The 22,625-nt window shown below is 48.3% G+C and overlaps 13 protein-coding genes across 13 annotated transcripts; 6 read left to right on the forward strand and 7 right to left on the reverse strand.

Annotated features, from left to right (window-relative positions):
• Nucleotides 1–509: 509 nt before the first annotated feature.
• Nucleotides 510–1,577, forward strand: N7481_013142 (inositol monophosphatase family protein; the record flags this gene model as incomplete). Its single annotated transcript, XM_057272361.1, has 1 exon — nucleotides 510–1,577. The coding sequence occupies one exon, from the start codon at nucleotides 510–512 to the stop codon at nucleotides 1,575–1,577; it is 1,068 nt and encodes a 355-aa protein (XP_057116549.1).
• Nucleotides 1,578–2,208: 631 nt separating this feature from the next.
• Nucleotides 2,209–3,207, forward strand: N7481_013143 (uncharacterized protein; the record flags this gene model as incomplete). The annotated part of the gene is made up of 1 exon (XM_057272362.1): nucleotides 2,209–3,207. The coding sequence occupies one exon, from the start codon at nucleotides 2,209–2,211 to the stop codon at nucleotides 3,205–3,207; it is 999 nt and encodes a 332-aa protein (XP_057116550.1).
• Nucleotides 3,208–4,197: 990 nt separating this feature from the next.
• On the forward strand, nucleotides 4,198–5,553 carry N7481_013144 (uncharacterized protein; the record flags this gene model as incomplete). Its single annotated transcript, XM_057272363.1, has 1 exon — nucleotides 4,198–5,553. The coding sequence occupies one exon, from the start codon at nucleotides 4,198–4,200 to the stop codon at nucleotides 5,551–5,553; it is 1,356 nt and encodes a 451-aa protein (XP_057116551.1).
• A 1,083-nt stretch (nucleotides 5,554–6,636) lies between these two features.
• On the forward strand, nucleotides 6,637–7,680 carry N7481_013145 (DUF1774 domain-containing protein; the record flags this gene model as incomplete). The annotated part of the gene is made up of 3 exons (XM_057272364.1): nucleotides 6,637–6,860; nucleotides 6,962–7,401; nucleotides 7,481–7,680. The coding sequence occupies 3 exons, from the start codon at nucleotides 6,637–6,639 to the stop codon at nucleotides 7,678–7,680; spliced, it is 864 nt and encodes a 287-aa protein (XP_057116552.1).
• A 943-nt stretch (nucleotides 7,681–8,623) lies between these two features.
• On the forward strand, nucleotides 8,624–12,344 carry chsB (chitin synthase class II; the record flags this gene model as incomplete). Its single annotated transcript, XM_057272365.1, has 5 exons — nucleotides 8,624–8,859; nucleotides 9,236–9,429; nucleotides 9,503–11,142; nucleotides 11,193–11,359; nucleotides 11,408–12,344. The coding sequence occupies 5 exons, from the start codon at nucleotides 8,624–8,626 to the stop codon at nucleotides 12,342–12,344; spliced, it is 3,174 nt and encodes a 1,057-aa protein (XP_057116553.1).
• A 474-nt stretch (nucleotides 12,345–12,818) lies between these two features.
• On the reverse strand, nucleotides 12,819–13,222 carry N7481_013147 (hem-containing dehydratase protein; the record flags this gene model as incomplete). Its single annotated transcript, XM_057272366.1, has 2 exons — nucleotides 12,819–12,915; nucleotides 12,948–13,222. The coding sequence occupies 2 exons, from the start codon at nucleotides 13,220–13,222 to the stop codon at nucleotides 12,819–12,821; spliced, it is 372 nt and encodes a 123-aa protein (XP_057116554.1).
• A 32-nt stretch (nucleotides 13,223–13,254) lies between these two features.
• On the reverse strand, nucleotides 13,255–14,214 carry N7481_013148 (Phenylacetaldoxime dehydratase; the record flags this gene model as incomplete). Its single annotated transcript, XM_057272367.1, has 1 exon — nucleotides 13,255–14,214. One exon carries the CDS (start codon nucleotides 14,212–14,214, stop codon nucleotides 13,255–13,257), a length of 960 nt encoding a protein of 319 aa, XP_057116555.1.
• Nucleotides 14,215–15,149: 935 nt separating this feature from the next.
• N7481_013149 (Glycoside hydrolase family 29) lies at nucleotides 15,150–16,805 on the forward strand (the record flags this gene model as incomplete). Its single annotated transcript, XM_057272368.1, has 4 exons — nucleotides 15,150–15,800; nucleotides 15,864–15,993; nucleotides 16,045–16,158; nucleotides 16,198–16,805. 4 exons carry the CDS (start codon nucleotides 15,150–15,152, stop codon nucleotides 16,803–16,805), a joined length of 1,503 nt encoding a protein of 500 aa, XP_057116556.1.
• Nucleotides 16,806–16,979: 174 nt separating this feature from the next.
• On the reverse strand, nucleotides 16,980–17,642 carry N7481_013150 (GNAT family N-acetyltransferase; the record flags this gene model as incomplete). The annotated part of the gene is made up of 1 exon (XM_057272369.1): nucleotides 16,980–17,642. One exon carries the CDS (start codon nucleotides 17,640–17,642, stop codon nucleotides 16,980–16,982), a length of 663 nt encoding a protein of 220 aa, XP_057116557.1.
• Nucleotides 17,643–18,374: 732 nt separating this feature from the next.
• N7481_013151 (uncharacterized protein) lies at nucleotides 18,375–18,857 on the reverse strand (the record flags this gene model as incomplete). The annotated part of the gene is made up of 4 exons (XM_057272370.1): nucleotides 18,375–18,407; nucleotides 18,473–18,537; nucleotides 18,589–18,681; nucleotides 18,749–18,857. The coding sequence occupies 4 exons, from the start codon at nucleotides 18,855–18,857 to the stop codon at nucleotides 18,375–18,377; spliced, it is 300 nt and encodes a 99-aa protein (XP_057116558.1).
• A 1,196-nt stretch (nucleotides 18,858–20,053) lies between these two features.
• On the reverse strand, nucleotides 20,054–20,869 carry N7481_013152 (uncharacterized protein; the record flags this gene model as incomplete). The annotated part of the gene is made up of 1 exon (XM_057272371.1): nucleotides 20,054–20,869. One exon carries the CDS (start codon nucleotides 20,867–20,869, stop codon nucleotides 20,054–20,056), a length of 816 nt encoding a protein of 271 aa, XP_057116559.1.
• Nucleotides 20,870–21,118: 249 nt separating this feature from the next.
• N7481_013153 (SR protein-specific kinase Dsk1) lies at nucleotides 21,119–21,689 on the reverse strand (the record flags this gene model as incomplete). The annotated part of the gene is given in 2 exon segments (XM_057272372.1): nucleotides 21,119–21,656; nucleotides 21,670–21,689. 2 exon segments carry the CDS (start codon nucleotides 21,687–21,689, stop codon nucleotides 21,119–21,121), a joined length of 558 nt encoding a protein of 185 aa, XP_057116560.1.
• Nucleotides 21,690–21,707: 18 nt separating this feature from the next.
• On the reverse strand, nucleotides 21,708–22,597 carry N7481_013154 (uncharacterized protein; the record flags this gene model as incomplete). Its single annotated transcript, XM_057272373.1, has 4 exons — nucleotides 21,708–21,832; nucleotides 21,932–22,082; nucleotides 22,188–22,400; nucleotides 22,556–22,597. The coding sequence occupies 4 exons, from the start codon at nucleotides 22,595–22,597 to the stop codon at nucleotides 21,708–21,710; spliced, it is 531 nt and encodes a 176-aa protein (XP_057116561.1).
• Nucleotides 22,598–22,625: the final 28 nt, after the last annotated feature.

A 22,625-nucleotide genomic window follows, 5' to 3' on the forward strand; every position in this document is an offset into this window, starting at 1 on the left:
GAGAAACCTCTTTTGAATAAATCAGGCATAAGGCCTAAAAATACCCAAGGTCGTACTGTAAAGGGAACCTGACAGTAGGAACCTTTGAAGCAACCAGTAAGGGTACTCAGTTAGGTACCAGCGAAGAGTTGAAACCCGAATGAATATTACAATGAGATATGTATTGAGATAGTCATTGCTAGTAGAAGTAGGCCTCTAGATCTTTACTTGAACACAGTGACTACTACTGAACTAGTATGTCAACAGTTTTCCAAAATAACAGCAAATCCGAGTCCCACCATGACGCAAACGTACCCACACGTGATCTACCGGTGAGATCGTCGCGAATATATTTCTTTTCTCTCAGGCTACATTGCGTTCCGCATTCATTGCCACAATCCCCAATTCCTTTCTACGAGTCCGAGTCAATTCCTCAACTCCAGCTTCTCTCCTTTGCATCCTCTCCACTTCGACTCTTTGGCATATCCTCTCAATCTGTTGACTTAACTTGCCAACTCAAATCCACAACGATGACGACACACCCCTACAGCAAAGAGCTCCTCATAGGAAGTCTCGCCGTCCAACGCGCCGCCCTCCTCACAAAGAAGCTGCTATCCGCAGTCGACAAGGGCCACCTAGACAAAAGCGACGACACACCGGTAACAATCGCCGACTTCGCCGCACAAGCCTCGATCATCGCCGCAATCCACAAGGCATTCCCCTCCGACTCGATAATCGGGGAAGAAGACAGCACCGCCCTCCGCGAAAATGCAGCCCTCTTCGACCGAACCTGGGACCTAGCAACGAGCACTCACCTCGATGACCCGCAAAGCGAATCCCACCTCCACACCCCGACCACAAAGGAAGAAATGCTCGACTTGATCGATCTAGGCGCGCAACCCTTCCCCACCGACAAAACCCCCCACCGAGTCTGGACCCTAGACCCAGTCGACGGCACAGCTACATTCATAAACGGCCAACAATACGCCGTCTGCCTCTCCCTAATCGAGAACGGAAAACAAGTCCTTGGCCTCCTCGCCTGTCCCAACCTCCCCGACACAACAAACGTCCATGAAGATAACATCGATCCCGGCCACGGCCACCTCCTCACAGCCGTCTTGGGTCACGGCGCACGCATCCAACCCCTCGGAACAGGCGCGCTCCTCCCCTCGCGCAATCTATCCCGCATCCAGCAAATCAGCACGGGCAACGAGCTCCGCTTCGTCGATACGAGTTTCTCGCCGTCGGGACGTCTGGATGTTCACGCTGCTGTGGCGGGGTCTTTGGAGGCGCCTTGGCCGGCTAGTGTCGATATCTGGTCTGCGCAAATGAGATATGTGGCTATTGCCATGGGTGCTTGCAATGCGTTTGTGAAGGTTCCGAAGAAGGAGACGTATCGGTCGAAGATCTGGGATCATTCGGGTGGTATGTTGCTTGTTCAGGAACTTGGGTGCAAGGTTACGGATATGGCGGGTGGTGAGGTTGATTGTGGTCGGGGCAGGACGCTTGAAGGGTGTTATGGGATGGTTGTTGCGCCTGAGAGTGTGCATGGGGTTGTTTTGGAGGCTGTAGGGAAAGCTAGAGCTGCGAAGGCTTAGGCTGTGATTCCATCTCGGAGAGTGGTGCAGTGCAATGTGGTGGTATGGGATGACTGGGATGACTGGGATGGTGGAGAATCTGTTTGTCATCTACCCTTTTCTATGATACCCCAAAATGAGAAAGCATTTGTTCGGATTTTTTTCTCTTTCTGTTTCTGCGCTCGTAGGGCTATACAGTGGCGTTGCAAAAGTTTTAAAACCTCCTCTTGCGCACCATTATCGACCGCCTTCTAATGAAAGACTAGTAGCTACCTAAGATGGAATAAATTGGCCAATCTATTCCATCTTGGGTAGCTACTTGTTCGCGATTAGAAGGCGGAGCGTAGACGAGAGGAAGTCAACCAGGGGTTTCAAACTTTTGCACCACCACTTATCGAACGTATACTTAACTAACTGACACTAACTCTGGTTGGCTGCTGGGATGGGGCGGAAAACGCACCTAAGCGCCTGGACAAGGAGAAGGCGCAGCCATGGAGGCTGAGAACGCCGAATCGTTGCCGATACAATCTTGCGCTCAATAACACACGGGACAGCGCCGATGCACCCTTCACTGGCAGAGAACCTACAACGACCATATATTGGTATAGCGGCGGTGTAACCAAATCCGCTTCTTAGAGTATCGTCGACTCTCATGGACGACCAAGCGGGGGTACGGGCCGGGCCGTCCACTGGATACGCTGTGGAGTTGGACCGCTTCGAGTTCGCCATTATTTGCGCCCTGCCTCGAGAGTTCGATGCGGTCGAAGTCTCCCTTGACGAAATCTATGACCAGACACCAGTCCAGAATGTGAACGATTCAAATTTCTACAAAACAGGCCGCATCGGCCCTTTCAATATTGTGCTAGCTTGCTTACCTGAGATGGGGAAAGAGAGTGCCGCCAGCGCGGCATCCAGTCTTCAAATCAGTTTCCCCAGTATCAGCTTGACGCTAGTAGTCGGAATATGCGGTGGGGTTCCTTTCCCGGCGCCGGGTACCGAGTTGATCTTGGGAGATGTGGTTATGAGCCATCAGGTTCTGAAGTTCGACTTTGGAAGACAGTATCCGGATCGGTTTGAGCAGAGGGGTGGTGTACAGGATACCCTTGATCGATCTAACCGCTCCATTCGATCGCTCATATCCGGTCTCCAGATTAACTCGTCGCGAGTTGAGTTTCAGGAGATGCATACTCGGTACTTGCAGGATGTTGGAGAGAAAGGTTCAATTTGGCAATATCCGGGCGTTGACCAGGATCGATTATTTCCATCATCTTTCGATCTGAAAGATACCTCAAAGTCTACGGACTCCGAGGAGGACCTTGTCGAACGGCATCGATTAACGGGCGGTGATAATCCCAAGCCTCGACTGCATTGTGGTCCTATCGGCTCTACAGATACAGTCATGAAATCTGCAAAGCATCGCGATGATCTGGCTCAAGGGTCACAACTTGTTGGGTTCGAGATGGAGGGATCGGGTGTCTGCAATAATCTTTCATGCATCATTATCAAGGGAGCCTGTGATTACGCGGATAGTCACAAGACTAAGGTTTGGCAGGATTATGCTGCGGCATCGGCTGCATGTGCTACTAAGTCCTTTCTGGAGTTTCTGGCGACAAAGAAGTGTGAGTGTCAGAGAGGATCCCATTCTGGATAATATTCCTTTATCGCTGACGGGTGAACAGTTGGGTCGTTTGTTTATTGCAAGACTTTGCAAATAGGCAGCAGGACGAGCAGCGTAACAAGTCAATCTGTCGTCGGGGAATGGCACATACCGCCCATATCTTCACAGACTGTCAATGTTGATCAGCACATTCGATCCGTGGATGAGGGACTACGTCGCATAGCTGATGGAATTCCGAACCCTTTACTGCGACGCACTTTGATATCAGCTGCTAGTCAAGCTATTCATAGCAGCAGGAATGAGATGCGGAGGATTTCCAAAAACCAAGTCTTTCAGTCGGTGCCCCATACGAGTGTATTTGGGAAAATAATCTTTCGAACTCAGGTCATTGAACGCACCATATCCGTGGGTGATGAATCCTCTGTTCAATCCGAGACTCAGACCTCATTCACTTTCCATCCTGCTCCTTGGCTCTTGAGACTCGGGATCAGATACGGATTGAAAGCAATGGCTATCAATCATCACAAAACGTGGCAGTATAGCATTTCGCCGGTAAATGTTAGACCAGATGACTCGCTCATTTTTCGTTTTTGTGAAATGGGAAATACGGAAGCTGTGCGCGAGCTGTTTGAGAGACAACAAGCAACAGTATATGACGTCAACTCAAATGGAATGACTCTCCTACATGTGAGTTTAACTCAATTTCTCCCTATTTAAATCGGTGCCCTGGTGGGTTTCTGCTTAAATGCTGTGTATTCTTTCACTCGGATCCGCTTTCAAAAAAAAAAAAAAAACAAGAGCTAATATAAGACATGGCATAGTTTGCGGCACGATACGCACACCTTGACCTCGCAAAATTTTTGATCTTGCAAAACGCAGATAACGAAGCCTGTGTATATAGGCCCGTGTGGGATAACCATTTGTTTGTTTGTCAGCTCACATGAGATGAATTTGAATCTAATCGTGTACAGAACACCGGTTTCATGGCTCGCTCATGGTGTAAATCAAAAGGACTTCTTGAAAATGCTTCACCTCTTCAGGGATTGTATTGAGTTTTTTGATCCAGACGCAGTTGGCTGGAAAATGTTAAGTGCTTTTGAAAATGTAGGATTGAGTGATTATACTCGAAATGGATATCTTCAACTTTGCCAGCAAACATTTTCATTCTTACGCGAAAGACTTCAAGAGGAAATCACGGTCAGCGTCGATCAGCAAGCGATAGAATACGCCCTAAACACTGCAGCAGTCAGGGGAGATGTTGTCAGTATGGATTTAATCTTCGAGTTTGACCCCCAGAAAGTGATTTACAGCGACTCCCTTGAAAGAGGGCGTCCCGTTCTGGAAGAATTCCCCCACTGGCTAGCTTTACAATTTCTTGCCGAGAAAGGGATCGATATTCGAACCAGTCTCCACGGAGAAACGCCTACGTCGAGATGTTTGGAATTTTCTGATCAATTTTTTCACTGGCGTCACGACGCAAGAATACTTTTTCCGAACATCGACCGACTTATCGAACGCGAAACTTCGGAACTCGCACCACGTCTACGAGGCTGGTGTTTTGATCTCTTACTTGACCTCTTTTCACTAGATCTACACGAACCCCTCAAAGACCAGAAATATCTTCAGGAACTTATTTATTTCGCCGATGGTGATATGATGAAGTGTCTAGAATGTCGGAATAACAGAGAAATCGATTTCTTCCATGGAAATTATGATGGCTTGATGATAGAGCCGTGGTGGGTAGAGTTGAAAAACTCGATCAAAAACCGCGAGTGTCTCTGTTTAATTGATGACGTGGTGCAAGATGGCCGGGATGGAAACAATATTATACACAAATCATGTCGCATCGAAGACATCGACTCAGACAGCGGCTCCCAAGCTAGTCACTCTTTTGGGAAATGGGAGTACTCTTCGGATACACAGCCAAAGCAGACACAGCCAAAGCAGACACAGCCAAAGCAGACACAGCCAAAGCAGACACAGCCAAAGCAGACACAGCCAAAGCAGACACAAGATACGGGATCGCAAGTCAATTCCGATACGAATGACGATCCTCTTCAAGACTCGGCCAGTGACATGGACGTGTCCAATAACCTTATCAGAGGAGCCAGTCCTCCAGATCAACGCTGCTTTATTCATCGGTGGGGTGACGTTATCCCCTTTCAATATTGGGCGGAGCATTGTTACAAGAAATACGGGGGGTGGATGCATGAGTACGAGCGATGTGAATACTACTGCTTTTATTGCTTAGCATTGAGGGAATGCTGGGATGAGGAATATGAAGAGGTCTGTGATTATTTTCAGGCGCCTTCTAAAGAAGGGGAAAGGGGTGGATCCGATTTGGATGAGCCCGACTCGGATGAATCTGCCAGTGATTAACACCTGTCTGGCCCCGAATGCAGTTTACAATATATTAAAACATGTAACATCTTTAATCATTCAAGTATTCAACTAATACGGCCTCAAGGTAGAGCAAAGTGCCCAGGGAATAGAATAGTATATCAAGCAAGACACCTACCTAATATAGAAACTTTCAATTTCCTAGGCACAAAATTGAATTTCTGCCTTGCATAGAAGGACCTATGAAAGCATTCAGAGTTGCCAGCATCAAATCCTAAATGGCCAAACTAGCCAGAAGTAGTAACTCACATGATCATTATATTGAAGCAGTGGCCCCTTGCCCCGCAGACTCGGAGTCCGGGGTACTCACCACTCATCACTCAGCCTACGTCAGCGGTAGTTACTAGTACAAGTACGAGTATATTCGTAGAGGGCATGGACAGGATCAAGTTTCAAGTTGTCTGTGTTCATAAACATCAAATCATTTCGGATCTATTTCTGTCACGTACTTTAGTAAAGGAACATGAATGGGCTAACTATAACTACTCGTAGATGTACTTTCCCAGTTTAGGGCCGTGCACACGATCGACGAGTGGCACCATCAATGTGCCATCACTGCCACTGCATTTCACCCCTGCTCCACCTTGTCTTCAGCGAGGCAGACAGCGCCATGGTCAATACCGGGAAATACTAGTTAGCACAAAAAGAAAATGTACCAGTGCCACTCAACTACTCCGTACATAGCGGACATATGGGTCCCACCTGAAATCAAGAAACCCGAGAGTTGAAACCTCGAATGACGGCACATCCCCCCACTAGCCGCCGGACTAGGTAGATCCACATCAGGTTCGAGGCCAAACCGTGATGTCAAGGATCTGACCTCATGTAGGCTGCGTCTCCCCTGCGCGGGTGCTGAATGGTTGGATGCTGGGGTCATCAGACCATGCGGGGGGGTCGCTGGATTCGCGGATTGGAATGTTAACCACGCCTTCCCCCGCTTTCAAGACCTAATTTCTCTCTGCTTTTATTTGATTTTCTGGGACCAGCTCGGATTTTGATTCCGTTTCTTTCTCATCCTCATCCTCATCACCATCACCATCATTTCTCTTTGACCTGGTCGAAATGGTTAACTTTAATCCCTTTGCTCGGCGTGAGACGCATAGTGCTCAAGCGCTGAATGCGTATCGCATTCTCGTGCCCCTCACCTGGGCGCTGGTCGTCATCGTTGGCATCTACTACTCCATCCACTCGCCAGATGATGTGAAGAAGAGCAAGAAGATCTGGAAGCAGGCGGATAAGCACAATACGCCTTTCAGTCAGAATACCACTGTCACCGGTATCTACTGGTGCGTTTCTCTTCCACCTACACTATATCTGCACTGACTCGGATATTTACTCCGAGACCCAGCGCTGGGGATGAACAAGAATATATATTAACCTCTCACAGGATTCTGCTCCTCCTCTCCCAGCTTAGCTACGTTTGGCACCTGTTCTCCAAGGATGTCGCGATCGTCGCTCCCGCTGCTAACGTCGCGACCCACTTCATCCTGAACAACCTCTTCGTCTTCTCCTGGATCCTCCTCTGGACTCGCAACCACTTCTGGGGTGCCGAGGTGATCCTGATTGCCCACCTGGCCAACCAGCTCGTGGCCTACTGGCGACACCAGGGGCTCCCCGTTTTTGTGCATCTTTCGACTCTCGCGGGTCCGTTGGCCTGGACAGTGACGGCGCTCTTCTGGAATGGCGCGGTTGCGACACACAGTCATAACCTACCCGGCCGAATTGTCGCCAATATCTTTATCTGGGTTATTGCTGCCGTGGGCCTGTTCCATATCTCTGTGCGACAGGATTATATTCTGGGCTACTGCTTCAGCCTGCTCACTCTGTGTAAGTGGTATCATCGCGAACCATACAGCTGTGGTTATTATATATTTAGTAGTAGTATTTCGAAGCTAACAAATTCTAGCTCTTGCACTGCGTCAATTTGCTGTCAAGATCATTGCCCTGCAGTGGATCTTCGCTTTTGTCATCTTCGGTCTTTTCACCGTGACCTCGATCTACATCTCCAGCACCAAGTACTACGGACGCGACACTCTCTTCCGTCGCGTTGCGCACCCAGAGTCTGTCGATCGCGAAAGACAGCCCTTGCTCCACGACGAGGTTTAGGTGCTGTCAGCACCGGGCCGGGCCAGCAGGCGAAATTGACAAGCAAAGTGCCAGTACCGAGTACCAAGACAAATATCGCATATGTCCGACCCGCCAAGAGGATGGAGAGAAGGAGGTTGCCTGGACTGCCCCCCCGCGGGGCTACAGAGATTGCCAGTCTGGGAATGGAGGGGAAACGTGGTGGAAATTTGGATTCGGAGGCTTGCAGTTTATTTGCTCGTTGCGCGATAATTAACATCCCCCCCTCTCGCTTTATTTCATTCATAATACCACTGGGCGTTGGTCTGATATTGCAGAACTATGATCCTACTGCCTATTTACGATGATCCGATACTCACAACCTGTTTATGCATCGCGATTGACCCACCTTGCCGAGTGGGCCTGATGAACCGTGCTCGAACCGAACATGGTGCTGTACGATGGAGTAGAGTAGACCAAGAACATGTAAGGGTAAGAGAGAGTAGCTGCTAATAATGAAGAAGATAATTATAGCACTTCCTCCTAATACCCCTAATACCCCTGCTACCCCTAATAATTGAAGGCGAGAGAACAAGGGCGGTTTCAGTCCCGTGCAGGCGCAAGTAGATCCCCGCGTTGTCGGGGCAACCGCGCGGCTCTCCGTTGTTGATAGCGGATACGCCGGGCTGGACTGCTCTGCACTTCCAACTCGAACCGTTCTTCTTATTTGCTCCTCCCCAGACTTCTGCCCTTACACTTACATCCACTGATCCAAGTTCCCTCTTGATCAATTATCAATTTTGTTCATTGTGTCGTGTCTGGTACTGCTGCAAGCTCAATTCTGAATAAGCTCTTCAACCTGCTGGTACGCATTCTCCGATCCACATTCCTACCGAACTATTCACTAACGCAACGCCTGTCAGTCCACTGCAGAGGTGCCCTACTATGAGGACTTGAGCAAAGTACACATTCCATAGTTCACGTCATGAACCGTCACCCGCCATCCAGCTTCGGCGACGAGCCGCCCTCATACGACAACGAGGCCGCTTCATTCCTATCCCACGATGATTCACCCACTGCGCCTTCGAGACACAATGGCCCATCGATGCGCCTGCTACCAACGAGCAGCAATGTCGATAGCGATCTAAGCGGAAGCTACAGACCTGTTTCGCCTTCGCAATACTCCCACTATCAATCAGAATATGCCGAAACAACTAGTCCGTACGTATCAACCCGTCTTCTATTTTCCCATCCACTTGCAATGCGAATGGCTTTCAATTCGAGCTTATTCCCCGACACATTCCAGTCGTTGCCCGCTACAACGCACCAATATCCACTGTGCTCCCCTTCCTACCCCTCCCTTGACAGAAACGTATGGCACAGACCAGTGCTTGGTGGGCTACCAAAGAATGGCCCCTGTCGGAAGATGAGGGACTATTTCCGCTGGTGGCTTAATCAATGCTGTCTTGCCATAAACACTGCCATATACTTGTTTATCACCAGTGTACCGCGCCATCTCCGTTTGGCAATTCGCTGGTCACATTTCTATCATCATGGATTTGACGCGACCGAGGACTAACATTCGCACGCGCAATAGAACCGGAGCAGTGCCCGGCTACGACAGTCGCTTCTACCAGGTACCCACAGCAACTTCACCTTCACGCCCGCCATCCAGCTTAGGGACCGCACCCACCATCCCCCCCACCGACTGCCAGCCTAGCAGATACATCAGTTTACCCTTCAATTCCACCCCGAGTGGGCTCTCCAACACGCCCATGGAGTCCGGGACATGTTCGTCCTCCCTCCGTGTCGAGTGTTGGATATGAACGCGCCGATATCAACGGCAGTCCTCGACCAGGTACAGCCAGCTCCAGGTACAGTGGCAGCCCTCGCCGACCACTTCCTCCTGCGCCTCTATTCTCTGGCCCCGCCGCTTCAGCTGGAGCAGACAGTAGTATCGATATTGGTGATCATGAGGATCCCTTCGGTGGTGATGGCCGGACCATTCATCACAACTCTCGCGGCAGTGTCCGATCATTCATGAGCGAGTCTACCATATTGGGAGACGAGAAAGATGCGATGTCAAAGGTCGATCTGGAAGAAGAGGGGGACGAGGAGGACGCCGCCAGCATGATTGATCCAAATCTTCACTATGGACCCGCGCCCGATAAGCAAGGCCGTCGAGGTGTCCGCTCGACTCAGATGGTCAAGAAGGAGGTTCAGCTCATCAACGGTGAACTGATCCTTGAGTGCAAGATCCCAACTATTTTGCACAGTTTCCTTCCCCGACGCGACGAGCGTGAGTTCACCCACATGCGATACACGGCCGTCACCTCAGACCCCGACGACTTCACGAGCCGCGGATATAAACTTCGTCAGCAGATCGGAAGCACCACTCGTGAAACGGAACTGTTCATTTGTATCACCATGTACAACGAAGATGAGATTGGCTTCACACGCACCATGCACGGTGTCATGCGCAACATCAGCCATCTTTGTTCCCGCACCAAGTCTCGTACCTGGGGTAAGGACGGATGGAAGAAGATTGTCGTCTGTATCATTTCCGATGGTCGCAAGAAGGTCCATCCTCGCACTCTCAATGCTCTAGCCGCTCTCGGTGTTTACCAGGAGGGTATCGCCAAGAACATTGTCAATCAGAAGCCAGTCACAGCACACGTCTACGAGTACACAACTCAAGTGTCACTCGATTCTGACTTGAAGTTCAAGGGTGCTGAGAAGGGCATTGTTCCTTGCCAGGTTATTTTCTGTCTCAAGGAGCAGAACCAAAAGAAACTGAACTCCCACCGTTGGTTCTTCAACGCTTTCGGTCGCGCTCTGCAGCCGAATATCTGTGTGCTACTGGATGTTGGTACCAAGCCCGAACCCAGCGCCGTGTACCACCTTTGGAAGGCATTCGACCAAGACTCCAACGTCGCTGGTGCTGCCGGAGAGATTAAGGCCGGTAAGGGTAAGGGTATGCTGGGTCTGCTCAACCCCCTGGTCGCCAGTCAGAACTTCGAATACAAGATGTCCAACATCCTCGACAAGCCTCTCGAGTCCGTTTTCGGATATATTACAGTGTTGCCCGGTGCGCTGAGTGCCTATCGCTTCTTCGCTTTGCAGAACGATGCCGACGGACACGGCCCGCTAAACCAGTACTTCAAGGGTGAAACCTTGCACGGTCAAGATGCTGATGTCTTCACTGCCAACATGTACCTGGCTGAGGATCGTATTCTCTGCTGGGAGCTCGTTGCGAAACGAGAAGAGAGATGGGTCTTGAAGTTCGTTAAGAGTGCGGTCGGTGAGACTGATGTTCCTGACACGGTGCCCGAGTTTATCTCGCAGCGTCGTCGTTGGCTGAACGGTGCTTTCTTCGCGGCTGTGTATTCGACAATCAATGCGAAGCAGATCTGGAAGACGGATCATACGCTTGCGCGGAAGATTTTGTTGCACATTGAATTCGTTTATCAGACTCTCAACCTTGTTTTCACTTACTTTGGACTGGTAAGTCGAGTTCATTGCATCGTGTCTGTATCTCCACTAACATATCGCAGGCTAATTTCTACCTCGCTTTCTACTTCATCGCTGGTTCTTTGAGTGACGAGAAACTTGATCCATTTGGCCATAACATGGGCAAGTACATCTTTATTGTACTACGATATGCCTGTGTCTTGGTAATGTGCTTGCAATTCATCATCTCTCTTGGTAATCGACCGCAAGGGTAAGTTATTCTTCCCGGAGTCAACAAACTTGAGCTAACTTCCTTTAGTGCCAAAAACATGTACCTTATGGGCATCATCGTGTACAGTGTGATCATGTTCTACACAATCTTCTGTACCCTTTACCTCGTGGTTCTGGAGTTGATGTCCCGCGCTGGCATTGATTCCGGCAAGGAGCTTACAGTGTCTAGCACACTAATGATGAACATCGTCTTATCCATGCTTTCAACCGTTGGCCTGTACTTCTACACCTCCTTCCTCTACCTCGACCCGTGGCACATGTTCACCTCTTCGATCCAATACTTCCTCCTGATGCCCAGTTACATTTGCACCCTTCAGGTTTATGCCTTCTGTAACACTCACGATGTGACGTGGGGTACTAAGGGAGACAACGTGATCAACACAGATCTGGGAACGGCAAAGGTCATCAACGGCAGCACCGTCCTCATGGAAATGCCATCTGAGCAACTCGATATCGATAGCGGCTATGATGCTGCCCTGCGCAACCTCCGTGACCGCCTCGAAGTCCCTGAGCCTCCCCTGTCTGATTCCCAGATGCAAGAAGACTACTACCGCGCCGTCCGTACCTACATGGTGTCCATCTGGATGGTTGCTAATCTCATCCTCGCCATGTCGGTTTCCGAAGTTTACGGTGTTGACTCAGGCGGCACAAATATCTACCTTTCCATTATCCTGTGGTCTGTCGCCATTCTCGCTGCCATTCGTGCCGTCGGTTCAACTGCATACGCTCTACTGCACCTAATCCACAAGATTGTGGAAGGAAAGACCAAGTTCCAGGCCGGCAACATCTCTAACTTCGCGCCCAGTTCCTTCGGCGGTAGTTCCACTGGTGGCTCTTCTGAAGGCGGCTCTTCTAAACCAAATCCCATTCGGTATAGCGGTGGTCCTAGCATGAAGGACAGGGTTTCCGAGGCGAAGTGGGCTGTTAGTCGAGGTGTTGGTAAAATGATGTTCTGGCGCAAGTAGATCTTTGCACCGATGTTGTTTGAAGCAAGCTTTTTTTCCTCCCTTTCTTCTTTTCTTTCATGGTCCCGTTTCTGGCGTTTACTCTTATGATTTCTCATTCTTACAATTATGGGGGGGAGTTTAATACTTTATGATCTTCGATGGAAATATTGTCACGATATTGGGTTTGAGGCTTATGTCCGCTCTGCTCTACTCTGCCCTGCGCTCTCATGCGAGAAGCGATGTGTTCATGGTTCTTATGGATATAGGATATACTTATGCGTTTTGATTTGAATGAATTTCATGGACATTCTCTGACACTCTTTCTCTTTCATTTCCCGTAATTCAACTTGAAGTAGCCCTATCTATCTCAATCAGAACAGCTCACTCCGTTGAACAGACACCATCCCTCTACCAACCCCCGTTCCATCAACACAATTTACATATTCAAACCTCGCCTCCCCACCCCGAATCACAGAAACCTCATGCCAAGTCCTAAACTGCCGCGCGTCCCCGAATCGTCGACCATGACTCACAGCTCCCGCATGAATAGCCAGATGAGACGGGTGTTTCGACGCCCATTTCTCCAGATCTGCCATGTTTTTGAAGAATGCTGTCACGCACGTTTCCTTCGGGTATGTATCTCGGGAATTGGCGATGAATGTATCCGTATCTGTCTCTCCTCCCTTTTCGGAATTCTTGCCCTCGAGACTAGGACTAAAGTCGAGAGTGGCATTGATATTGCGCAAATATCGTACCCCAAGGGACCCGCTCTCTTCGGGAAAGTTCCATAGATACAACAACCCACCACGAAGCTTTGGCTCCAAATTATCCAGATAGGCACTTGCTTCTTCTTCGTTGCAATTTCCCCAAAATTGGCCGGAACGAATATGGACCATGTCTGAGGGGTTTGTGCCTATTATAGATGAATTCAGAGAAGATTGGAAATTAACATCTTCTCTTCCCCTTCTTCCGCAGCTGCTGCAGATTCTCCGTTTCCATCATTACGCACTGCTCCATCCCCAGTAAAAAGATCCTCCCCAGACCCTGGGATCCGATCCCGTGCTGCTCCCCAGTATCCCGTGTGCAGATGCTTTGTCGTGGATGTTCCTGGTAAACGCGCGAGACCGGGCATATAATCCGTTGCCGAGTAGACTGTTTCCAGGCGAGAAATGTCCGAGATAAAACATTCTGCCCAGAATCCGATGGATGGGCGCAGGGATTCGGGTAGGGAGGTATGCAGCGAGGAAAGATTCAAGTCTGAGACTGCCTTTTGGTAGGAGTCTTGGGTTGACCAGTAGCAGGCCCAGATTAGGGTGGTGGATTTCTGGATGGGGCTTGAATCTTGAGCTTGAGCCTGGGTTGGGATGGAAGTCTGTCTATGGTTTGGCATGTCGTCTAAGACGAAGAACTGCTCTGTTGAGATTGGGGTGGACTTGGCAAGCCAGGTTTGAATGTCCGATCTGGGTTCTGAGAGGAGGGACAAGGCCTCCTTGGTATTTTTGCATGTTTGGCTGTGCAGTTGGATCCCGATGTAAGCTGTGAAGACTTGCTTCTGTGTCTCTGGGAAGACGAGGTGTAGTCGTGGTGGTGGGTTGTGCTTTGCGGGTTGTCGAAGCGGGTATGTTCGTGTGTCTGATGCCATGGTGCAGGTCATGGTTTTTATGTTCTCGGTCTCTCGACCTTTGTGGTCAGGCGAGGAGCAGATTACATGTTGCTTGTACGCGATTTGAGGGCGGGATTCGGCTTTGCGTAGCCGAGGAGCGGGGGCGCTCTGCCCGAGTGAAATGAGTCGAGCTCGCAAGGCGGGGAGCGCGACTATAGAGAATTTTTGCTTTTGGAAGTTAAAGTTTCTTTGTTGGGACGCGATTTTATTGCCCACAGGGTTCATCTTCAATTTAAATGTCTAAATATATAGCTTCTATCTGCTTGGGGAATCGCTGGTGTTTCCCCGCATCTCCACAAGCAACCCTGGCTGTTTAAATGCTAAAATGGGCTCCTTGACCTTGATTAAAATAGCTTTTTTATGAGCAATGGCACAACTAAATTCCCACCATTGAAGATATTTGAATAGCTTTTTGGATATATTAGCTCCAACCCTGAACCACTGTGCCTATCTTTTACCCCGCATCCAGAAACGACCTTGAGCAATATCTGGAAGACTACCATAAGCTGACATTCGCAACTGAGTTCAATTTCAACTTCTTCTGTATTTTCGAGCTAGACACTCTTTGGGCGCTTGTTGAAGTGGGTGTCACTGTCTTACAGACCTGAAAAGGTTGGGGTTATTAGTGGTGCCACCTTCAAGGAAGGCAATAGTGTTCATGTTGTTTACACACATGACCTGCTTTATCTACATTCACCAAAGAAATGCACGCCTTTCAGTTGCTTCTTGCTGCTTACATCCAAGGTAATTTACTCAACATTTAAAGGCAGGAGTGATGGTGCACTTCTTGAGCTATGGTCCATATTTAGTTTCAACATGTTGGATCTAAATACCCGTCGAGCTCTCAACCCTGTATTTTCCGATATTATTTGCCGATTGGCGGGTAATTTCATCTTCCTCAAGGGAGTCGTTTCGGCACATGGATGTAACTGCATCCATGAAAAACCGCGCTATCAATGTCGATCCTCAGTATTAATTAGGACCTTCCCCGCTCCAATACCCAACCGACATACTACCGTAGGAATCTGATTAGCTATGTTACATCGATAGCTGTCCTATATAGCAAAGCTGTAGTCGCAAATCGTTTTCATAGTTATAGACGACTTAATCTTATGATCGTGAAACTCATCAAGCGCGATTCGTGAATATAGTCGTCCACGATGAAACTCCCTCTCAGTGTCCTCATTAGCATATGTGCCGCTACTAGTGCCGTCGCTGGAACCTACAAGCCCAAATACCGCATATCGCCAAGTGACGGATCAAAGATTGCACTTCCAACGAAAGAACAGCTCGATTTCCAAGACAAAGAGATCGGCGTGCTCATTCACTTCGAAATAGCCACATACCTAAGCATTGACGGCTGCAACAATGTCCCAAACTTAGTGCCCAATGTAGATCTATTCGACCCCACTTTGATCAATACCGATGCATGGATGGATACAACAGCCGCCCTTGGTGCCAAGTATGCCACGCTCGTCGCGAAGCATAACTGTGGTTTCACGACATGGCCGAGTCAAGTGACTTTCGAAAACCGGGACAACGAGACCGTGCCCTACAACTATACCATCGCACAGTCTCCTGTACATGGAAAAGATGTTGTGAAGAGCTTCGTCGAGTCGGCTCAAAAGTATAACATTGGCCATGGGTTTTATTACAGCGTTGTTGTGAATAACTTTCTGAATGTGCAGAATTCAGAGGTTAGAGCCGGCTCTTGGGCGCCTGGTCAGGTTAATGTCACCAACAGCACTTATGACCAGGTTGTCTTTGACCAATTGAGTGAACTATGGAAGGATTATGGGAGTTTAACTGAGGTTGGAGTCGATGACAGTTACTCCATTTATTCTTGGCTTTTTAACTGATCATATTTGACGCAGATCTGGTTTGATGGCGGCTATAGCAGCTCACAACAAGACAAAATTGAAGCTTTATTGGAGGAAACCCAGCCCCAGGCTGTAATCTTCAACGGCTGTGATACTGATGGGAATTGCTTGTCCGCAAACTCTAGTTAGTGAATTTTGTGTTGTCAGACCAGAATGTTACTGACATTAGCCCTAGTTCGATGGATCGGCACAGAAGAAGGGCAGGCACCGGAAGAGAACTGGTCAACGTACGTACTCTCGAGCTCTGATATTGAGTACATGGAACTGCAAGATTTCTGGAATGCTGATTGTTTAGTGGCGTGACAAATGACGGGGGAGACTCTAAAAGTCCCTACTTCTGCCCAGCCGAATGCGACACCACCCCTACAAACTGAAGACCGCTGGTTTTTCGGCGTCGACCAGCCACTGCGATCCATCGAAGAAATGATCGACGTTTATCATAAAACAGTCGGCCGCAACTGTCTTCTGGAATTGGACCTCACACCCGACCGGAGTGGATTGATTCCAGCCAGTTATGCAGCCCGGTACAAACAACTTGGCGATTTTATCAGCTCATGCTATGGTGATCCCATCGCACCAAATGCAGCGCATTCTCAGGCCGATAAAGGAGAATACTCTATTAAATTTGACTATCCAACTGCCATTGACCGCATTGTTTTGATGGAAGATCAAAGTAATGGCCAGGTTATTCGATCGTACCAAGTGCAGGCGAAGGTTGTTGACAGCCAGGACGCTAATGGCACCCTGTCTGTGCCGTTCACTCGCGTCTCTAATGGAACTAGCATTGGTCACAAAAAGATTGATATCTTTGAAGAGGCTGTCACGGTGACAGAGGTCCTCATCAAGACAACATATGTGGATACGCCAAAGTGGCGTTCCGTTTCGGTTCATCTTTGTGATCAACTGACAACAAATGGCACTTCCAAGGCTGATTAGTATAATATCCGAATCTCCAGAATTAATACATCTTTGGTGATTTGGAATCAAGATTATCTAGTGTTTTATACAAATACCAAGCAGTGGCCGTTTCTTTATTTTATCTTGCTTCTTGCGCTCAAAAATGTCTATTAATATAATCCATAATCAACACTTACTATACCTCAAAAGATCCTATCTCGATGGGAAGTAGCGGAAAGCGATGAGATTTATGATCCCATTAGGTTGTGAGACGTCCTCCTCATCAAACTCCCGGAACTTCTCAAACCCAGCCTTCAGTAGAACTCTTTGACTCCCAGAATTCGCCTCCTCCGTGATAGCAATGAGATGCTCCTGCAGCAATCCCTCGCTATTCACCATTTCCTTCGCAACATTGGACTCCCGCTCTGACCGTGGCAGCTCTTTCCATGCCCGCAGCCAGGCATTCAAAAACTCCGATGCCAGGCCTTGGCCCCAGAATTCCTTTCTAAGCATGTACCCGACCTCGGGCCAGCCATGTTCCGCAGGAAAGAGGTGACATCCACCCATGCCGATAAATTCCCCCGTCTCTTTGAGGCAAATGGCGTAATTGAATGTCTTGGTGTCATTGGGTGGCAAGAAATTGTTCAATTTGTCTCTGGTCATCTCGATATTCGGGTCGATGCAGCCACTCGATGTCCATTTCATGACATCTTCTTGGGTACGCAAGACATACATTGCCTCGAGATCGCTTGCTGCAACGGGCCGGAGGAGCAATCGGTCTGTTGTCAATGTGGACCTTGCATGGCTTGCGGGGAGTGGAGAGGTCGGGAGTGAGGTCTTCACCGTCACGAAGTCGTTTGGTTTTGTGTGACCCATGGTATTTTGGTGATATTTTCTTTATGCAAGAACCCGCTAAATTCGGTCATTTTCTCGGTTGTCGATGTCCATTTGTTTAGATGGGCGGACCGTGCGAAGGCGGTGCAGAGATTGCCGTGTCCAACCGCGGCAAATTGTCGTTTGGTTTTGCGGCCCAAAAAGGAAATCGTGAATGTCGTCCAAATAAGAGTACCGCCGAAGAGTCTTCAAAATTGAAAGACTTGGATGGTCGGCCTGGGCTGTGTCCCTCATTTCAAGATTCTTGATACTACTGGTTAAGTAATATAGATTCGAATAACTATGCCGTACAGTGTCTGAAATTAGAAATATTGACCCGTACATACGCATTATCTCTTCTGCAAAAGTGCCCCTACAGAGATACAATTGGTGGAAGGAAAGACAAAAGGCGATGGAAGAAGTATTAGGGAAACTCCCTGTTGAACTACGCGACATGGTGAGAGAACAAGCAGATGATACCATTGATTTGGAGGAGTCAAAGCAGCAAAGAGTGAGGCTTCTGAAGAACGAAGGCTGATGGCCAAAAGCTTGAAGGAAGGAGAGTTTGTTTGAGAGTGAATCCATTGATCTCGCGTGGTGAGCACAGACCCCATGTGCCTGAAAAACGTAACATAAAAAATACCAAAACAATCAAACATACAAACCTAACATGTATACTACCAACCTGCCTTAGATGACATCGAGTGGAAGAAAGGAGAGCACAATGTATCTAGCCTACCACAGGCCAATGCAATCTCCACATGCGCCCTATATGCATCGTCAGTCATGCAATTTTTATCAAAAAATGAAGCCTGGCATAGTAGTTTCCTTACCGCGCCACCGATGGCGGAGACAATACACCCAGGAGAGAGCTCGGGAAGTTGCGAAATTAGGAAGGCTGGATTGTATTAGTATAGATTGTTCAGAAATACTAGGTTCATTTACATACGGAGAGTTAACCCATCGGTCCCGGCCGTCATAAGAAACTCGGCGATAATTGTACCGCAATCCAAGCCAGTTCCTGTCAGACCAGCAATGCAGGCTTTTTATCAACCGAATAACGTCAGCGGGGCAGTAATCTCGATCAAATTGATGCGGATGGTACGTACCGTCCATACTGCAGTCACGAGCCACAAGGTTGGATTTAAAAGGGGTCACAGGAGCCGGAGCGGCAGCGGCGAGAGCCACGAAATAAGGAAGCATGACCGAGAAACGCATGGTGATGGATTTAATTTAGCCTCTGAATGGTTCTGTTCTATAGACAATAGAATGGATTGGATAGATGAGACCTCGGGAGTTGAACTTGAGAAGATGGATGGGTGAAAAGTATAGTCGAAAGGGCATGGACGTACTACTACCTTTATATATTTCGTCCGAAACACCAAATCCGCCATATCTGCCTGGTCGCCCGGGCGTCGCCTGGACAAGGCTTACTTCCACCTCGTTTTCATCTTTCATCTTCCAAGGTTCAAGAAGGTTGAGGCTTCGTAGGGCTATCGGGCTTTCAAGATTGACTCAAAATTCGTCTTGGCTCATGTCGTCGTAGTGCCCGAGTGATCATGGTATCCAATGGCGAAAACAGCTCACCAGATGTTTTCGATCTGAAGTGTGAAGTTGACTCCTGCAGTACTGCTCACCTACACGAGCCTAATCCCCGGTGGGGGACGGTTTGTTACAAAAAAAGAATCATGTTGGTCTCTGGGAACCAATCTACATGTTTCGGACCCCATCTATAGCTGCAGGCCATAGGCTCTATAATAGGGGCCCGGCATTTCATTTTCTTATAGTCTTTTACCATCGGACTTCCTGTCCAGGGGTCTTGACTAACAATAAAATTCCGCTATCAATATAATTCATCTCGACCTGAAAATACCGAATTTATTGAACACTCATGGAGGAAAAACTTCTAAACATACGAAAGAACACTGTTCGTTTGGCTAAGGGCATATAAACTGTCTCAAGCTGATTCATTGTCAAGTGAAAGCTTAAAGTTATAGATCAATTTGCTTTGCCAAGTCTACAACTCATGAGGCTGAAGGCTTAAACTTCCCGCCCCTGTCGTGAGGGGACCAGGTTTAGTGATGCTCCTTCAGAATTTTCTCTTTTGTATTGTGTTTCATCGCGATGAAGCCTTTGGCTTTCCCTTGGCTTGATCTTGGCTTAGATCATTGTCTGACTCTTATACGAACGACTGTATTAAGAGTAGTACCAATATGCGAGGAAGGGAAGTCAGCTGCATTAGTCCACTCCCAAAGTTGACTTTGTCTCGTCATCGAACACCTAGGACCTGCCTTTTGTGGAGGGTGTGTTGGCGATCGTCAAGGGGCTGAGGTTTTGATCCCGTACTCGCACCCGAACTGCGAGAATATCTACATATTGTTTTCAAACTTTCTTGCTCAACATAAGTGCCTGGTTTATCGCCGAGCATAAAAGTTCGATATATTATAGCAAATTTCATGCGGACGCTCATATAGCCGTTCCCACTCCCCACCCTCCCCCATCTTTTGATACCCCTCCAGGCCCGCGTCACACAAGGCCACTTTCATCCACCCGACATCCTTCAAAGTGCACCCTTCGACAGATTCATAGCCATCCTCAAGCAAGTCTTCTGGCTTATCAACATCCTCAAGACCTTCTTGACTAAAATCTTCAATAGACTCTGGCTTCCACCAACCATACAACATATTCACAAATGCATCCTTATTGATACAGTCATCAATCGGCGCTCGGAGAACACTCTGCAAAGACTCTTCGTTCACAAAAAGGCAGAATCGATAACGCACAACACCAACATTAAACGCCCGGATCATTCCAGGTGATCCCCCTAACTCCTGAATAGCATTCGTTGACCATTTTTGAAAATGCTCTCGGATAGTTGCTGTGCTCGCATCTTCAAAAAAAGATTTGTCTTCAAAGACAGTTGTCTGGTAACTATCAAGCATATCTAGGCCATTATAGTATTCCAGCGAGTGAGAAACATGCCATTGGTACCTGTATAAAAGCTCGGCCCAGTCGGCGTCACTTTTGTAGGTACATCGGTAAATGGGGAATCCCCAAGTATGCAGGCCAGCTTCTTGTTGAGCTTTCTCGATGCAATCAGCGAGGTTATTACGAGATTCCTTGTCAGGGGTCCGTTTGGACGGATTTCGAGGCGGATCGCGCCTAGTCAACCTCGCTAGTGCCGCTAGTGCTTTTTCATGTGTGCTTGCCGAGGAGTTTGATGAAGCCATTCTTCGAAATTGCCAGTGGTATCTCTGTGTAAAGCGTTGAGAAGGTTGGACTAGGGAGCTGGCAGTGATGTGCAAGTTTGCAATATAAGTTGCCGAATTAAGGAGCCTTCTATTTGTTCTGAGGAATTTTGTAGTGGTGGACAGCATAGTTTGTCCAAATGGCATGCGGTGGTGAAATATTTAGAAGGGGAAAGTGTTGGATGTTGTTGTTTTAGCTTTTGGCTACAGGTACATACTACAATTTCTTAGTCAGCCGCCCCACAGGGCCCAGCCATTCATAAAATACCGTATGTCACGTATTATAATTAGGAGTGTCTTGGCTGTAGATCGATCCCCGGGTTCAAATGCCACCATAGCTCTGAGCAGATCCTCCAGCGTATTTAGTTCACCACCGGCAACATCCCATTCACACGTCTGTTCTGTCTCGCCACGGCCAATTTCCCAGAGGCGCTGACGCAGACGCCGGAAGACACTGATACGGCGGAAGTCAGCAACCCATGACCTATCCTCTTTAAAGAATTCGGAGCATTTATCCCGAGAGTCCAACCAACGCGCAGGTGGTTGCCCCAGTGTTTTGGTAATCTCGGGGAAAATATTATCTCGATCCCAGGAAAATGTTTCGAAGAGTGGACGCTCACCCAAGACCTCATACAAGTTGATACCTAAGGTCCATATATCAGCTGCGGTAGGTTGAGTGATGGGTTCATTGAAAAGGTCTTCTGGTGAAGCGCTGGGGTATAGAGAGTCGGCGAGGGTGTCTGTGATATAATAAAGGACGTCCCATAGTCTGAAATGATTACTTCTGGGTTGTCCACTTCATCGGCAGGTGTACTTAAACTCATGGATATATAGCATGGGGCGGTACGTGAGGTTCGCTAGGCTTTCCGTCCACTCGATGGATAGGAACCTCAAATGGTTTACCAAAGCGCTGGTATAGCTCATGTATGCTTGGACCATCTAAGTCTGGAATACGTAAGAAAAATTTACGTAGATGGAGGTCTACCTTTGATTAGCATGGAGAACTAATTAATTGAGATATAAAGGTATCATTGTTATTCTGACCTCCATGGCAGATATCGTTTGCATGCAAGTGGGAAAGGCCTAAAAGAAGCTGGGCAGCGGTAGATCTAGCAGCCTCCAGGGGAAACATCAAGTTTGTGCTATTCTCCTTAGATGTAGCAATACTACCACCAGCAGGCTCTCCGACTAAGCACTGATGATATCCGTTTGGGCTGTGGAACCAAAATTAGTCAAGTAGGGGCGGGATGAATCGCTTTCCAGGATGAGTAAGGTTGCTCTTCATCAGTTAATGCAGTACATCCCCCTCATGGCTGTCTGGCGAGGACCACGCAGTCAGTATCTTCAACGCTACATAGCGCAGGCGTTTCGTATCCCAGGCAAGCCAAATTGTTGAATATCCACCAAACCCAAGCTTATGAACGATGTTATAGCGGCCACTAGAAAAGGTATCTCCGATAAGAGCTGGGTGATATCCACCAGGCACATAGCCCTCTAAATTTTCAACATCTACCTTTTGTTTTGCTTTTTTGCTTTTTTACCTGTGACGTTTAGGATATCAGTATAAACCCTCTGCAATAATAAGCCGATCGGGCGAGCTTTAACACATCAACCATTGGAATCAGACTTGCGGCGGGAAAATTAATATTGCAAATACTGGGGACTAACAGGAACCCGGAGTGCGATGGCAAGGTATAGGAAATTTTGCATTCTGGAATTTGAAGAGACCAACTTCCTA

This window comes from Penicillium waksmanii (genome assembly GCF_028829765.1).
Source record: "Penicillium waksmanii strain IBT 27052 chromosome Unknown utg000010l:1.0-3698451.0:1.0-3701458.0, whole genome shotgun sequence".
In the NCBI taxonomy this organism is placed as follows: Eukaryota; Fungi; Ascomycota; class Eurotiomycetes; order Eurotiales; family Aspergillaceae; genus Penicillium; species Penicillium waksmanii.